At 48.7% G+C, this 17,955-nt stretch overlaps 1 protein-coding gene across 1 annotated transcript; it reads right to left on the reverse strand.

The window, feature by feature from the left end:
- Positions 1 to 8,931: 8,931 nt before the first annotated feature.
- On the reverse strand, positions 8,932 to 16,319 carry LOC132659361 (uncharacterized). The gene is made up of 4 exons (XM_060411535.1): positions 13,656 to 16,319; positions 13,490 to 13,573; positions 13,242 to 13,336; positions 8,932 to 12,559 (listed from the first exon to the last, which is right to left on the reverse strand). The coding sequence occupies exon 4, from the start codon at positions 10,020 to 10,022 to the stop codon at positions 9,042 to 9,044; it is 981 nt and encodes a 326-aa protein (XP_060267518.1). The 5' UTR covers positions 10,023 to 12,559; positions 13,242 to 13,336; positions 13,490 to 13,573; positions 13,656 to 16,319; the 3' UTR covers positions 8,932 to 9,041.
- Positions 16,320 to 17,955: the final 1,636 nt, after the last annotated feature.

Below are 17,955 nucleotides of genomic sequence, written 5' to 3' on the forward strand. Positions count from 1 at the left end.
GCTGCCACCTCCACTGACACGCAGAGGAGCCGCCGCTTCAGACCACCTTGTGAGGCACTCAGGATGCTCAGGCCTCTGTCCTATGTGTCCCTGGGAAGTGACTCCCAGGAGGTCCAGCCACTGAGCCGAGTTCCACTTTGTTTTCAAACAGCCCTTTAAATCCCTGGGGCCAGCGCTCCTCTCTCTCACCACATAAAACGTCCCCCGTGAGTCACTGCTCCTCATCAACATGGCTGCTGGTTTTATAATCAGTCTTAAGATATGGTCACCTGATTCTATTATTTTTTATTATGCTAAAGTCAGTCAAGTGTTTTATATCTTATAGTGTATTAATATGTTAGATCGGAGAAATGATTCAAGTATAAAGTCAAATGCTTATCCTCCTATGCACATGAAGTAGATAAATATAATCTCTGGAGATGGTGAAGGACAGGGAGGCCTGGGGTGCTGCAGTCCATGGGGTCGCGAGAGTTGACATGACTCAGCGGCTGCACAATGATGAACTATTGTCTCAGTTGATAATGAATGTACAGTGCATAGGGGAAAGTGGGAGAAAAGTATTTTAAAAAATGGATCAAGCTTAGCTAATGAAATTAGCAGTTGCAAATGTTGTTTGAGGGAAGAACATAATGAATTAGGAATTAGAATTTTCATCTTATGTGAAGGAAAAAGCAAAGTCACAGAACATTCTCATGAGTAGACATATTTATTTGTTTATTTAGAAACTGCTTATTTTCTGTCAACCAATTTCCATTTTACGAGTTTGTGGGATTTCCATAATGGCTCAGGGTAAAGAATCCTGCCAATGCAGGAGACACGAGTTCAATCCCTGGTCCAGGAAGATCCCACGTGCCTCAGAGGAGCTAAGGCTGTAAACCACAACCACCGAGCCTGTGCTCCACAGCCTGGGGGCCACAGCCACTGAGCCGCTCTGCCACCGCTGAAGCCTGGGGGCCCTGGGGCCCACGCTCCATAGCAAGGGAAGCTGCTGCAACGAGAAGGCCAGGCACCAGAACCAGAGAATGCACCCGCTCACCACAAGCAGAGCAAAGCCTGTGCAGCAGCAAGAACCCAGCACAGCCCCCACCCAAGAAAAGAGCCTGGGAAAGAAGAGCTGAAGCCCACGCAGTCTGCCCTACCCGTCCAGTGGCCTGAGCAGTGGGCGCTGCAGGCCGGCCTTCAGGGGAACTGCGGAGCAGGCGGCGAGCTCGCCTGCCCGCCTGTGGACTAGGCCGCCCCTCAGACCCAGCAGCCTTGCACCCAGGTGCTGAAGTGACCCATTCACGGTGAAGCCCTCCTTGCTCAGAGCGGCTCAGCTGCCCCCTGCTCTCCTTTTAATCTCTTCAGAATCTGCAGACGTGGAGATCAGGCACGACCTCCCAAGAGTGTTCACAGGAAACGGTGCCGCGCACGAGCAGAACTTCCTGCGAGCATCCACCAAGTCAGACCCACCGACTGAGCTCGCTGGTTGCAGGGAATGGGTGGTCTCCAGAGCGCAGAGGAGAGCGCGTGTCACACAGACCGATGGTAAGAAGTTCACAGGCATGCCTCTGGGAGAGGCTGGCGGTCAGCCCTGGGATCGGAACCAGCAGGAGTCTTGGCTCCTGGAAGCTGCCTAGGTCTGGTGGCGGAGGCTCCAGGAGCGAAGCGGCCGAGCAGAGGAGCGGCGGCAGCAAAGCAGCTCGGCTCGCTGGCGAGGGTTCCTGGAGGACGCAGCAGGGACAGCGGCTGGGGTTTCAGGGGCAACGGCGGCATGAGCTGCCCACAGAAGCTTCTCGCAGGTTCTCTCGGATCCTAATGCAGGCGCCGCCACTGTTCCCTCTGTAGATGCACTGCTCCCTGGGAAGTAAAGGTCGGTGCCGCCTAAGTGGGCTCCTGCTGCAGGACCGTGATGGCCGGCCTTCGTTTGCCGGACAGCAAGGACCCAGGAGAGCGTAGAAGATTCACTTCAAGTTATGGCAAGAATGCAGACAGTGCCGAATGGACCGCTGCCTGGGCAGCGCGGGAAAAGCTCTGAAGACGTTTTAGAGAAGCCAGATAGTAAAAACCAACCTGACTTTCATTCAGTTTGTAGAAATAAAGCTGTGAGTTTTATTCTTTAGAGGTTTAAAATTTTGTATCTTGGCATTTCTGAGAAACTTATAACACATGTGCAAGGTTCAAGAACTAGAAATATAAAATAGCTCACATTGCATTGTTCTTCCTACCCCCTCCCTTCTTGTCAAGGCCCTGCTGCTTCCGCAGTCAGCCACGTGTTCTGTTCTCAGGAATACCTCCCAGAGGTTTATTATTATTTTATTCCTAAGTATTTATTTGGCTGTGCCTGCGGGACCTTTTCCGTGGGAACTCTTAGCTGTGGCATGTGGGTCCTAGTTTCCTGACAAGGGGTTGAACTCAGGCCCTACAATGAGAGTGCGGAGTCTTAGCCCCTGGATCAGGAGAGACGCCCCAGAGTGTCATTTTATGTAAGCACAAGCAACTGTGAATATCTGTTTCTTCACTCCCCGTGGTGGTGCTAGTGGTAAAGAACCCACCTCCCTGTGCAGGAGACATAAGAGACTCAGGTTCAATCCCTGGGTCTGGAAGATCCTCTGGAGCAGGACGTGGCAACCCACCGCAGTATCCCTGCCTAGATTCCTATGCAGGAGACATGAGAGACTCAGGTTCAATCCCTGGGTCTGGAAGATCCTCTGGAGCAGGACGTGGCAAGCCACTCTAGTATCGCTGCCTGGAGAATCGAGTGGGCAGAGGAGCCCGGTGGGCCACAGTCCACGGTGTCACACAGTGTCGGGCAGGACTGAGTGGCTGAGGCCACCACATTTAAAGCCATGAACGGTCGCATACTGAGCACAGTGCTTTATGGTGTCTTGCTTATACTCAGCTGACAATATCATGGGGAATAGTCTCTCTGGGGACACTGTTTTGCACAAACCAGTCCACTGAATAGATGATGTACTATAATACGCTTTACTGGTCCACACTGGAATAAATACTAATATAAAATGACATCTTAACATCACAATCAGCAATGTAATGCAAAACCTTAGCCTAATTTATTCCATTGCAGGAAAATGTATAAATTTCTAAGGCGTTAGGAATTTCTACAAATCTAATGGATTTGTAGCCTGAAGGATTTCTAACTGAAATACAGCATCTGATAGGACGTTGCTGGATCCCCCCGCCCCCCGCACCCCCAAGGAGCTATGCAATCATCACTTCTCTTGCCCTGGGACTCGACCTCTCCTCCCCCAGGTTTCTCCCTGGTCTGTTTTTACAAACACTCTCCAGCCTCTTCTCTGCTTGTGCCTTCCCTATCATCTGCTCTTCTCAGCACTGTCCTTCATTTGCCGCCCGCATTGCCTGGCCTGGTCTCTCCCTGCGGTCTCAGCATTGTCCAGATTCGCTTCCCCCGCTGCCCTGGAGACTGTATCCATGCGGCCAGATAGGTGGTTGAGTATAGAAAAATGGTTCATGGATGATATTGAATCACTGAGCCTGGATGAGAAGGAGACATCCACAGGGGAGTTAAAGGTAGCGGGGGAAGGAGGAGAATTCAGGTTTTATCTGTGGTCTTCATTCAGGGGAAGGAGCTACAGGGCCCACACCAGGAAAGAGGAGTCAGAGTCAGAGGTAAATACTTGGAAGGTGGTGTCCAGAAATTCCAGCAGGAACTCTGAAGAGAAGAGTGAGGGGGAGAGCCTGCTGTGAAGCTGCTGTATGTTGGGCAGGGCACACACGGGGCAGCAGAGAAAGAAGCAGGAAAGTAATGACAGGCTTCCCAAGGGGAAGGGGAGAGCGTCACGGTGACCGTGATGTGCACATAGTGACACAGGTCACGGAGAGACGAGGGAGAGTGGAAGGAGCCAGCGAGAGGGGAGCGTGGGCGCAGTCAATACATCCTGTACGTTGTTTCATGAGAGGCAAGAGCAGAGGCCAAGAGAGAGGCTGAGCCAGAGCGCAGGACACAACGAAGGAGACATGGAAGTTGATAAATAAAAACACGGGCGTTCAAATCAAGATTGTGTCAAAACGCTCTTGTAAGGAATACAATTGGGATTTTAAGGAACTCCTTTTAAGGAATATGGAAATAAGTGCAGGTGAGATGATATGAATTTTTAGATGAGGATTCACAAGGATGACTGCCCTGCCTAGAGAGTGGCACCACCAGAAGCAGCTCTGCGCTGAGGTGAGCGGGGAGATGGCTCAGCACAGTGGGGGAGACACTGATCGATGGAGACTCTGGGCCTTCACCGGAGGAGGGGTTCCTGCAGACCCCATAAGCCGGGGTGCTGAGAACATCGGGCAGGAGTTACCTGCGCCACTGGGAGTCACTGTACTTGGAGGATATTTGCTTAAATATAGTTCTATTTCTTTCTGGCTGCACGGGGCCTTCCTTGCTGCTTGCAGGCTCTTCCTACTGCAGCAAGCAGGGCCTGCGCTCTAGTTGCGGTGGTTGGGCTTCCCACTTTGGTGGCGTCTCTTGCTGTGGAGCGCTGGGCTCTAGAATGCCTGGGCTCAGTATTTACGGCTTCATTTCTCTGTGGCACGTGGGATCTTCTGGGGACCAAAGATCGAACCAGTGTCCCCTGCACTGCAAGGTAGATTCTTAACCGCTGGACCGCCAGGGCAGCCCCTGTACTTGCAGTTTTCATTGGAGCTACCTAAGTCCTGGTAAACGTGACCCCAGCGAAAGGGGGAAGGAGAGTGAGCGCATGGCCTGCCTTCCACCGCAGGGAGCCTGCTGGGTCCACACAGACCCCTTTCCGTTTCTGAATCGCACTTACCATTTACTCACTTCCTCTTTCTCCACCTAAAAAACACACTCTCTTAAATTCTCCAAGCAATCTTCCCGGTGGCTTTCTTCCATGGAAGCAGAACTTCTAGGCAAAAGAGTCTATGCAATCTTTCTATGTGAATATGAGAAGAAGGTGAACATTTTTGGGGGGGTAATGGTTCTGGAAATTCAGAATTAAATATGTTTCAGCTCGCATTGGCCTAACGGCTGTACCTGGCCCAGCTTTCTGCATCTTAGCTGGCTCACTGGTGTCATTAAAGTCCCGGGGTCTCTCTGGCCCCTCAGCCACTGCATCCACCTCCTATGGCATGGCAAAAAAAAAAAAAAAAAAAGGCTCTCTGGGGCCATTAAGACCCCTGCTGATCGCAGATCCTGTGGCCTTGCTGGTGCCTTGACTTACTGCAGCTTCCTAAGTCCTTACTTAGGATTTGTTGGCATAAAGTTCAACCAGGAAAAACAGAAAACAAAACCTGTTTTAGTGTGTCTCTTGATATTTGGTTTTGTTTTTACATTTGCAAGAGCAAAACAGAGAAAATGAAGCAGAAGATACTTTCAAACATGTGGTTAACGGATTTAGAATTACTGATTCAAAGCGAAAGTGAAAGCGAAGTAGCTCAGTCATGTCTGACTCTGCGACCCGTGGACTGTAGCCCACCAAGCTCCTCTGTCCGTGGGATTCTCCAGGCAAGAATCCTGGAGCGGGTTGCCATGCCCTCCTCCAGGGGATCTGCCCAACCCAGGGGTCGAACTCACGTCTCTTCCATCTCCTGCACTGGCAGGCAGGCTGTTTCCCACGAGCGCCACCAGAGGGAACGGACGATCTCAGAACGGCAGTCGGGTGGCTCCGGACAGCCTGCTGGAAGGCCCCAGGGTGGATCCCTGTCACCGGCAGGACGCGGAGGACACAGCCGAGCCGGCAAACGCCCTAGCTCGTCCCGGGCCGTCTGCCCTGGAGCGGCTCCCGGCTCCACACAAGGCGCCTCGGGGACGCCCCGGGACCCTGGAGCAGGAGGGGACGCCGGGGAGTGGGAAAGAGCTCCCTGGGCGCTTCTGCGGAGACGGGCCCCCCTCGAGACTCCCCTCGCGGCGGGTGCAACAAGGCGGACTTGAACTGCGTGGACTGTAAAACTGCAACCATGAAAGTAATCGGAGACATCTATGAATCATTCATACTCTGACTTCAGAATGGAGTCCTTGTAAAGCACTTTTTAAGTCTAGAAATCATCAAAGAAATGAACCATAAGCTTGACTACAAACTGATCTTTACATATTTCACAAAGACCCATGATAACAAACGGGTATCTGGGGAACACGTGTGCAAATTCATGTGTAATAAAAAAAAAATTGAGACCAGTATTACTTAATATAAAAGCAGGGCATTTGGAATTGTAGCCATTAAGAGGAAGTAGGTAGGTGAACTCTAATACAACCACACAAGGCAATCGGCAACTTGTGTTTTGGTTATTGATGTTTTTGAAATGAGATAAATCTGCAGGGACTTGGAAGGAAGTTGGAGATGAGCTATTCAACGCAAATAAGCTGTAGAACTCCCCGTGGTGTTATCGCTCAAAAAATAGAACATCCATCATTTAAGGAAATCTGGATGGAAAGGCCAAGGAATTAGAATTGCTTAACCACAGAAATCAAGTCTTCCTTGTAACCTAGTCTCTGGAGTTAGAAAGGTGAACGTCTCTAGAAATAAAGATGGGCCACACCTCCTGCTTTTCTGCCCCCTCCAACTACAGCCTCCAGGCTGGCAACTGGCATCCCAGCCCCTCAGTGTCTGTGCTCCACACCCAGAGCCAAGTGGGGCGGGAGGCAGCCTGGACTCTACAGTCCTGGGCTCAGGCCTCGTTCCTCATCCCGGGTGCTCCCCCCGAAACCATTCACTCATACCTGAACCCCATGAACAGTATGAAAAGGCAAAATGATAGCATACTGAAAGAGGAACTCCCCAGGTCAGTAGGTGCCCAACACATTAGTGGATACCAGTGGAGAAATAACTCCAGAAAGAATGAAGGGATGGAGCCAAAGCAAAAACAATGCCCAGCTGTGGATGTGACTGGTGATAGAAGCAAGGTCTGATGCTGTAAAGAGCAATATTGCACAGGAACCTGGAATGTCAGGTCCATGAATCAAGGCAAATTGGAAGTGGTCAAACAGGAGATGGCAAGGGTGAACGTTGACATTCTAGGAATCAGCAAACTAAGATGGACTGGAATGGGTGAATTTAACTCAGATGACCATTATATCTACTACTGCGGGCAGGAATCCCTCAGAAGAAATGGAGTAGCCATCATGGTCAACAAAAGAGTCCGAAATGCAGGACTTGGATGCAGTCTCAAAAATGACAGAATGATCTCTGTTCGTTTCCAAGGCAAACCATTCAATATCACGGTAATCCAAGTCTATGCCCCAACCAGTGACGCTGAAGAAGCTGAAGTTGAATGGTTTTATGGAGACCTACAGGCCCTTTTAGAACTAACACCCAAGAAAGATGTCCTTTTCATTATAGGGGACTGGAATGCAAAAGTAGGAAGTCAAGAAACACCTGGAGTAGCAGGCAAATTTGGCCTTGGAATGTGGACTGAAGCAGGGCAAAGGCTAATAGAGCTTTGCCAAGAGAATGCACTGGTCATAGCAACCACCCTCTTCCAACAACGCAAGAGAAGACTCTCCACACGGACATCACCAGATGGTCAACACCAAAATCAGATTGATTATATTCTTTGCAGCCAGAGATGGAGAAGCTATATACAGTCAACAAAAACAAGACCAGGAGCTGACTGTGGCTCAGATCAGGAACTCCTTATTACCAAATTCAGACTGAAATTGAAGAAAGTAGGGAAAACCGATAGGCCATTCAGGTATGACCTAAATCAAAACCCTTATGATTATACAGTGGAAGTGAGAAATAGATTTAAGGGCCTAGATCTGATAGATAGAGTGCCTGATGAACTATGGAATGAGGTTTGTGACATTGTACAGGAGACAGGGATCAAGACCATCCCCATGGAAAAGAAATGCAAAAAAGCAAAATGGCTGTCTGAGGAGGCCTTACAAGTAGCTGTGAAAAGAAGAGAGGTGAAAAGCAAAGGAGAAAAGGAAACATATTCCCATTTGAATGCAGGATTCCAAAGAATAGCAAGAAGAGATAAGAAAGCCTTTTATAGTGATCAATGCAAAAAAATAGAAAAAAAGAACAGAATGGGCAAGACTAGAGATCTCTTCAAGAAAATTAGAGATACCAAGGGAACATTTCATGCAAAGATGGGCTCGATAAAGGACAAAAACGGTCTGGACCTAACAGAAGCAGAAGATATTAAGAAGAGGTGGCAAGAATACATGGAAGAACTGTATAAAAAAGATCATGACTCGGATAATCTCGATGGTGCGATCACTCACCTAGAGCCAGACATCCTGGAATGTGAAGTCAAGTGGGCCTTAGAAAGCATCACTATGAACAAAGCTAGTGGAGGTGATGGCATTCCAGTTCAGCTATTTCAAATCCTGAAAGATGATGCTGTGAAAGTGCTGCACTCAATATGCCAGCAAATTTGGAAAACTCAGCAGTGGCCACAGGACTGGAAAAGTTCAGTTTTCATTCCAGTCCCAAAGAAAGGCAATGCCAAAGAATGCTCAATACCGCACAATTCCACTCATCTCACACGGTAGTAATGGTCAGAATTCTCCAAGCCAGGCTTCAGCAACGCGTGAACCGTGAACTTCCTGATGTTCAAGCTGGTTTTAGAAAAGGCAGAGGAGCCAGAGATCAAATTGCCAACATCCACTGGATCATGGAAAAAGCAAGAGAGTTCCAGAAAACATCTATTTCTGCTTTCTTGACTATGCCAAAGCCTTTGACTGTGTGGATCACAATAAACTGTGGAAAATTTTGAAAGAGATGGGAATACCAGACCACCTAACCTGCCTCTTGAGAAATCTGTATGCAGGTCAGGAAGCAATAGTTAGAACTGGACATGGAACAACAGACTGGTTTCAAATAGGAAAGGAGTATGTCAAGGGTGTATATTGTCACCCTGCTTATTTAACTTATATGCAGAGTACATCATGAGAAACACTGGACTGGAAGAAACACAAGCTGGAATCAAGATTACTGGGAGAAATATCAATAACCTCAGATATGCAGATGACACCACCCTTATGGCAGAAAGTGAAGAGGAACTAAAAGCCTTTTGATGAAAGTGAAAGTGGAGAGTGAAAAAGTTGGCTTAAAGCTCAACATTCAGAATACTAAGATCATGGCATCCAGTCCTATTACTTCATGGGAAATAGATGGGGAAACAGTGGAAACAGTGTCAGACTTTATTTTTTGGGGCTCCAAAATCACTGCAGATGGTGACTGCAGCCATGAAATTAAAAGACGCTTATTCCTTGGAAGAAAAGTTATGACCAACCTAGATAGCATATTCAAAAGCAGAGACATTAATTTGCCGACTAAGGTCCATCTAGTCAAGGCTATGGTTTTTCCAGTGGTCATGTATGGATGTGAGAGTTGGACTGTGAAGAAGGCTGAGCGCAGAAGAATTGATGCTTTTGAACTGTGGTGTTGGAGAAGACTCCTGAGAGTGCCTTGGACTGCAAGGAGATCCAACCAGTTCATTCTAAAGGAGATCAGTCCTGCGTGTTCATTGGAAGGACTGATGTTGAAACTGAAATTCCAATATTTTGGGCACCTGATGCGAAGAGTTGACTCATTGGAAAAGACTCTGATGCTGGGAGAGATTGAGAGCAGGAGGAGAAGGGGACGACAGAGGATGAGATGGTTGGATGGCATCACCAACTGGATGGACATGAGTTTGAGTGAGCTCCGGAGTTGGTGATGGACAGGGAGGCCTGGCGTGCTGCAGTCCATGGGGTCACAGAGAGTTGGAGACGACTGAACGACTGAACTGAACTGAGTTTGTATTTGGGCCAGGCCTTTTGCAGGGCTAAATTTTCCAGTTTCTGAGAATGTAGCCAAGGGGTGAGTCTGAGAGAGGCTCCCGGGACGTACCAGAGCACACTGTCGGCCTATCTGCCATAGAATGGGGTACTCAGAGTCACCGGCTGACAGAAAGGAGTCCCTTTTGTCCCAGTGACCTCCCCCTGTGAGTAATGCATGAAAATGGCCGCCCGACCCAACAGCCGCGCCCGACAGTGAGAGGTGACCCCTGAGAACCATGCAGCTAGGGCACCGTGTGACCCGGGCAGAGACAGACTCCATACTTGTCGCAAGTGCACGGGGAACATTCTCCAAAATTGACCATATGTTAGGTCAGAAAATAAGCCCACTATAAATAGACTCAAATCCTGCAAAGGCACTGTTTCCTGTCACAATGCAATGAAGCGAAAAGTTAATAGCAGAAGGAAAGGTGGGAAGACCCACAACATGTGAAATTAAACACACTCTTGCGTAACCAGCAGGCTAAAAGCAAGAGCAATAAGAAAGGAGCTTAGAGAATACCTGGGGACAAACCGAAATATAAACATACCAAAATGTATAGTGCGGGAGCCACCACGGGAGATCCCACCCACGACAAGGTCATGTGGAAGAGAACTGTTAAGCAAGGCTTCAGAACTCAACGGGCTCCCTAGGCTTTCTCGAGCATCTACCCCAAAACAGAATCTGTCTATTTTACTACTTCATGACTTTCACCAACTCCTCTGACATTAACAGGGGGCTAACCCTGATCACCTTTCACTGGAGAAAATCAACTCAGGGCTATAGCTAATCAGTCTCCTGGACATGAGAGAAATATTTCAAATCAAACCCCCTCTGTTAGCATTTTAGCTTGCTTGGCAGATATATCCAGACTCTTGCAGCTATGCATATGATTATTTACATCTTCCAAACTGTGAGAGGCATGGAAAGCCTAAAACATAGAGCCTTTCAAAGAGTTAACAGTTATTCGAGTAGTACTAGGCATAGGATGTCTTTGTTGGGCCAATGCGTGCTGCTGAGTTCCCATGTCTCTAATCCACTGTGCACCTGGGAGTGCATTAGTTAACAGAGTTGGAAAGTAAGAAAAACAGGTGTAGCCTGAAATTAACCACATCAGACTTTTGAGCTAATTGGTTCTTTCTTGTAACTCACTGCATCTTTGCTTCGTGATAATGTAACTCTGTTTAATACTTTTTGAGGCTGACATAGATTAGAAATATAAGAAAAAACATTTCAAGGGAAAGTAAGTTTTCTGGTTGAACAGCCTTTATCAAAAGAGGGTCATAAAATGTTCACAGGCCTTCAAGGCCAGAAGATAATGTACACAATATTGTTTATGGGAAAGGTTTGCAGAAAAAATCCTGGTTTTGATAAAGACAAAACAGATGTAATGTTTGGGCTGACTCTGTATGACTTTGCATCTTTCATTTCCCTCTATGTACAAGTAAAGGTATAAAAGGCCCTTTTAAAAATGAAAACAATGGGCCTCGCTTGAAGAAGCTTGGTCACCCCGTGTTTTTCTTTTTTCTCTGTTTTTCTCTCTTACTTTCTTTTTCAGGCTGATCCCTGGAGCATAGAGGCTCCTTGCGTTCTCTTATCTGCCCGGGTTTCTAAGACCTGAACGGGAAGACCTTCTGCGTCTTCATTCCCTTGGGAGACCAGGAAGGCACCTGTGTCCTCCGTGAACGGGGCAAACTTCTTGTCTCGAAGTTTTATTGGCTTTCTATGTAAACCAAAAAATATCAGCCTCTTTCTCTCCTCTATTTTCTCATCTATAATATTCTTTCCTTATCTCTCCTAAATCAATCACCGACACCGTTTTTCCTTCAGGTTCCCCTGGATCCTACGGGGGCTGGACCCCAGCAGTATGAGATTCTGCAAAAACATCACCAACAATGAAATGTAAAGCTGCTAATGCATACGTTTGAAAGAAAGCTCAAATAAGCAACCTATCTTTACACGTAGGTAGAAAAGGGAGATCAAACCAAACTCAAAGCTAGAAGGAGGAATGAAAATAGTAAAGATTAGCTCTCAGATAAACATACAGAAGAGGAAAACCAAAGAAATCAATTGTAGACAAAAGTTACTTCAACCAGGTTGACATAAGTAACAAATCTTTAGCTATATTGACTAAGAGAAAAGACAAGTAAAATCAGTAACAAAGGGGAAACATAACTGCTGATACGACAAAGCAGAGCACTGCGGGAGAACTCTGCACAGCCGGATGCTATGAGGCTGGATAACCTGGATGCAGCGCTGTTATTTAAGCCTCAGGCTGCAGTGTTTTATTCTGGCAACCCTAGCAAACTAGCGAAGCTTTATCCTCTTTCTTGCAAACAAAAGTTATGAAAATAGTGCCCAAACCCACAAAGTATACAAAGCATCTGATAGAAGGAAAAAAGAAAAGGCTGAACTACCTAGGGTGTTGAGAAAAATTTTTGTTTCTTATCAAAGTTAAAATAAAAACATCAAAACCACCAGAAAAATCTCGTGAATAGACATTTTAGAGAAGCCCAACAAGAGCCATGGTAAAACAAACCAGAAATTCATTCAGTTGGTAAAAACAGTAAAATAATATCGTAAAATAAAAACAGTAAAATGCATTGTATTCTTTGGAGGTTTTAAAAAATTCAACTTACTGAAAATTCCAAAGAGGTTAACAGTAGAGAGATATATTATATACTTGCCTTAACTTGTGCCTCCTGTCATTAAGCCTGTGTGTCCAGGGCCATCTGCCCTCCACAGGTAGTATTTTGTTTTCACGGATCCTTCTAGAGTTCCTTGTAAGCAAACATGGAAGTATATTTCTCCTTCATGCCCTAATTAAAAATGCAAATAGTGTATATTAAGCATGGTGTTTTGTTACATGTTGCTTTTATTTATTTGACAATGCCGGGGGAACTGTCCTCCCTCAGGACATACTTTCCCACACAGCAGGGCCCTGGGTGGATGATGTAGTATTATCATGCTTTTTGCCCATCAAGAAGATGGACACTGGGATTCAGGAAAAAAAAAATTCTCCACAGTATAAGCTGTGGGAAAATTTAGTGCGACTTATTACATCAACAGATCTTATGAAAACAGGAGCAAAAACTGCCTTCGTGACTTGATAGTACCTGAAGGACTCAAATTCAGAGACTCCCAAGACCTTACCCCCAATTTATTGGCATAAAGTTCTTCTAGGGGTTGAGGAAAGCCATCTAAGTGTGTCTTGTGCTATTTCATTTTATTTTAACATGTTCAGGAGCAAAACAAAGACTATGAAACAAAAGACACCTTCAAGCACGGGTGGTTAGGTGATTTTTTCTGCTTCCAAATAAATACAAAGAGTGTCTGGACTTCCTCAGCAGTAGTAACTGGTAATTAGAAAGCTGAACAAAATGCATGAAACGAACCCTGAGTCAGAATGCTTGGCCAGAGACAGCCTGGAAACCAACCCCATCACCATAAAACCTGAGACCGCAGGTCACGTGGTGGAGAGGGCCCCTGGGGCTTCCTCACCCTGCTGCTGTCCTCCCGGGCGCCCCTCCAGCCAAGTCTCTTGCTTTGTCAGCGCGTGTGAGCCCACTCTAGGGCCCTGCAGAGGGTTCCCCTTCCTGCAACGGTAAGAGGAACAGTGTCTACTTGCTCACCTACCATTGGGAATTAGAAAGCTGAACAAAACAGGAAACTATTCTCAGACCCTGAACCGCAGGCAGTGTGGGGGTTCCGGGGCTAGGTTCCTCGCGTGAAGGTGAACACACACCAACCTGATGACTCCGCCGCTCTCTGCCTTCAGGCGATTTTCACGCTGCAACTGCAGGCAGAGGAGCCCATGAACATTCTGGCAGAATCTGAATTGAGAACAGGGGTGAGCTAGGACCAGCGAGGCTCTGATCTGTGTGGCAGGGCGTCAGAAAGGAGGCAGCTACTCACATAGAAAGTTCCACAGCTGCTGAATGGTCCCTCTGAGTCTTTATCGAGTATCAATCGGAGGACACACAACTCAGATTCCGTAATGAATAAAAAACACGAAAACATAAAATATTGGTCTCAAAGCAAAAAATAAAACAATCCCTTCCACATTTAATTTTTTTCAAAGTACGACAACTCAAGACTAGTGAGCAGTACACACATACATAAAGGGATATGTTTCTAGAAAGCAATTTTTAAAAGATGTCAAAACCTCTTGTCATGCCAGTCTTCGAATTCTGCTGAAAAAGTGAAAAGAGTAATGTGGAACTAAGTCTTTGCATACAAAAAGGCATTCGAATAGCTTTAGTATTATTTCTTTCAAAAATTTTTTCATCGGTGGAAAATTGTTTTCCCGTTTTCTGTTGGTTTCTGCCATACGACAATCCAAATTAGCCATAATTACTTACATAATATGTATCTCATATTTGTATATCACTTGCTTCTTGAGCCTCTCTCCCCTCCTTGAATAGCTTTAGTTTTAGGATGGAAAAGTTATAAAGAGCCCTATAAACAGGAAATCAACAATGTTACACGTGTTCCTCACTCAATATTACGCTTCCATTATCATGTTTATAAAAGACCTTAAAATACACGAGTAGGTGCATTTCCCAGCTACTATTTGGGTTGCAAGGGGTCAGCCGGCACCACTTGCATTAGGCTGAGACTAGGGGTACGCATAGGAGTGCTAGCAAACCAGGAAGGCACGTCCTGCTCAGAGCTAGTGCCTAGGGAAGCTGGAGGGCGGCTGCGGGGAAGAGAGGCGCCCATGGGATTGCTTAGAGGAGCATGTGCCCAGCGATGTTGCCAGTTGGAAAGGATACAGAAGCAAACAGTCACTGACCCAGAGGGGACCTTGAGGCCTACTGCAGCAGAGTTTGGGGGTCTGGATTTCCCAAATGGCTGCTGCGGGGAATGGGCCAGGCCTCCTGGGTTGCAGTTTTCTCTGCTTTTAAACAAGTGCTTAGACATACTGAAACTCCTGTTTGGTCATCTTTGAGCAGCTGTTCTGTGGATAAACTTCAAAATTACAGACAACAGTAATAATTACAGTATCGTCGAGTAACAACGCTTAGTAATTTTCGTTATTATAGATTTCTTTCACTTACTAAAACCTGCTTCTGCTGCTCCTAAGTCGCTTCAGTCGTGTCCGACTCTGTGTGACCCAATAGACGGCAGCCCACCAGGCTTCCCCGTCCCTGGGATTCTGCAGGCAAGGACACTGGAGTGGGTTGCCATTTCCTTCTTCAATGCATGAAAGTGAAAGTGAAGTCAGTCCTGTCGGACCCTATGGACTGGAGCCTACCAGGCTCCTCCGCCCCTGGGATTTTCCAGGAAAGAGTATTGGAGTGGGTTGTCCCTACCTTCTCCCTACTAACCTGCATTATAGCAGATTTCAAAGCACCAAAGTTGTCTGGCTATCTAGTCGACCTGTCGGCGATGATCACCCAGATACAACTACCCGGCATGAACGCCACCGGAACAAATCCGGATCGTAGGGCGCAGAAGGCACAGCGTCACCACTCCGCACGCGTTCCCTCCGAGTGCGCCGGAGATTGCATTTCTCTCTCCCGCATCCTCCCGTTCACGCGTGTTCAGAGGCTCTTCTGAGACTAAAGGGGCGCCAGGCTCGCGTTTCCTTAGAGCCATCCACGGGACGGCCGCGGACGCTTTCTATCTCAAATATTTGTTTCGCGCTTCTGACCGCCGAACCCAGGCAGGACTGGAGACGCGCATGGGGCTCCTTTCTTACTCGCTCCGTTTCCTGTTAACACCCGCGGTGAGGGAACTCGTGAGTGTGGGGTCGAGGGCCGCAAGGGGAAAAGGTGGGACAATAGGCGGTCCCCGTGTAGACACAGCCCGGCCTCGTACGACCGCAGAGCCTGGAGAAACGACAGTGGGCGCCGGGGAGCAGCTTCCCCGCCTCCCGTCTCTGCTGCGGGCCTGAGCCCCAGGCGGCGAGAACCCGCGTTGTTGCGGGGAGAGCCGTACGCGCAGCCCTGTTCCGCGAGTTCGACCTGTCCCACTCCGGGGGTCCTTGATCCAGGGACGGCCGACGGAGACACGGCAACTCTCAGCTGAGACGGAAAAACTGACTAATGTGGCCCAGGACACCGCGTGGGGCACGCTCAGTCTCAGCCGCGAACTATAACCCAGGCCGTACCCGGGGACCGAAGAAACGTCTCGACCGCTCCCCAGCTCCTAGAGACACGAGCCGTCCTCGTCACGCAAGCCTGCCCGTTCCAGTCAAGCGGGAGCAGGACGCGTCGAGGCCCGCTAAACGAACTCTACGAGCAGGATTCGCGCGGGCTGGCCAAATTTGGAGCGGGGGTACCGAGGAAGGGAAACAAACGCCCTAAAAGGTGACCCACGAGTCTGGACGCTGAGCCACCAGCGCTCCGGCGGGGAAGATCCTCTCTCTCCCCGTTCCGAGGCCCCGCGGATGGCTGGGCGCGGGGAAATGCTGGTCGACCCGAGCGAGCAGCCAAACCTCCCCACCCACGCCCCAGGCAGCCTCCCAACACCCTGCAGATCCAATCTTCAGCAGGAGCAGGCCTGCCCAGGCCTCCGCAGCACCGGGGATATCGCCGCCAGTGCTGCCGGCCTCTGGAGCTCCCTTCCGCGTTTGCCGGCTGAATCGCAGCCCTTGTGAAGGTCGCCGAAGGAAAGGAACGCTCTGCAAGCGGCCGCCGGGGGCGCACGACAACCGGTTCGAGCGTCCCCGGGACGAGGCGCCGTCGCTGGCAGGCCGCAGTGGCGCCTGCCGCCCGAACGCCCGAGCTCGCCGGGGGCCTCTGCCTCGGAGGGGGCTCCCCGCTCGGGACAGCACGGCGCGGAGCGGCCCAGGGCGGGCGGAGAGCGGGAGGCCGCGGCGGAGAGGCCCTCCCCGCGAGATTGCAAGGCCCAGGCGAACCTGAGCAAGGGAGATTCTGCAGGGGGCTGGGCTGTGTGAACTGCAGGCTGAAACAGTGACGGTAACACAGAGAGAGAGAGCGCGGGAGACACTGCATTCTGTAATTTCAGAGTCCAGATGCTGCTGAAGAATAAAACCCGAGGCTCAGAAGCCATAAAGGAAAGGACTGAAAATTTGACTACGTGATTGGTCTTTTAGTCTTTACCAAGCAGAGTCAGATGACAAGAAACGGGTGTACGGAAACACGTGTGCAACTACACGTATAACAGCGATGTTGACACCAGCATTGCTTAATCACAGAATATTTAGAAAGCATGGCAAGGGACCAGTGCTTTTACATAACACAACTATCAATTTGCTCTTTGGTTTATTGCTGTTATTTAAATGAGTTAGAGCTATAGGTATTGGAAAGATATCTATGGCAAACTGTTAAATGAAAACAGAAAGTTCTAGCACTTCCAGCGGTGCATATACATACGCATTTACCTTTTAAAAAATGCAGTGGAAAAGTAGAGTTAGAGTAGCTAAAGCGTTTCTAAAAAGCAACAATCGAGTCTTCCCTATAGCCTGGTGTCTGGACAGAAAGACGTGCAGAAACAAAGATGGGCCACACGACGTGCTTTTCTGCTCCCTCCTGCTCTAGCCTTGGGACAGGCAGCTGGCATCTCAGCCCCTCCACCTCTCTGCTCCACTAACACCCAGAGCCCCTGCGGGCAATCAGAGCTCTGACTCTGCAGGCCTGGGATCCCTACGTCCACAGTCTCTTCCTTCAGGTCAGGAGCCTCGAGCCATTCACTTGGCTTGCCCAATCATGCGTGCCCAGAGCTGCTGGCTCTAACACACACCTGTGTAGTCCTTCCCTCCATAAGCTTTGAGCTGATACCCCAGGGGAAGACCATTCCCCTCACGAAACAGGTGTGGACCACGGGAACAACCGGAAGTTTGCACCTGGACCCATTATACAAACTCTGTGCACACTCAGCTCCCAAGGACACTACCCTGTTCACCGCGCTGTTTGCATGGCATGGCCACTGCTTACTTGAAGCATCCAGACTCACTTCTGTGGCAGGAAGAAATACGAGGCGCACACACACACACGCACGCACACACACACATACACACACGAGCACACACACACATGCATGCGGGCAAGCACACACGCACGCGCACACACACACGCATGCGTGCACACACACACATGCACAAACATAGAAGCACACAGGAGCCACTCTGGACCCCTGCTAGGGCTGGCAATGGTGGGAGCAGAGAAGAGATCACTGTTGCTACTTCTCGGGTCCCCTGCGCTGACAGACCCTGGTGGCTTTACTGATTTCACTGTGGAGAGTGCCG

Source organism: Ovis aries, chromosome 2 (genome assembly GCF_016772045.2).
Source record: "Ovis aries strain OAR_USU_Benz2616 breed Rambouillet chromosome 2, ARS-UI_Ramb_v3.0, whole genome shotgun sequence".
NCBI lineage: Eukaryota > Metazoa > Chordata > Mammalia > Artiodactyla > Bovidae > Ovis > Ovis aries.

What these genes read in the sequence shown, in the direction of transcription:
- LOC132659361 (XM_060411535.1), bottom strand. Translation starts at nt 10,022, where the DNA reads ATGGAGTCTGTCTCTGCCCGGGTCACACGGTGCCCTAGCTGCATGGTT.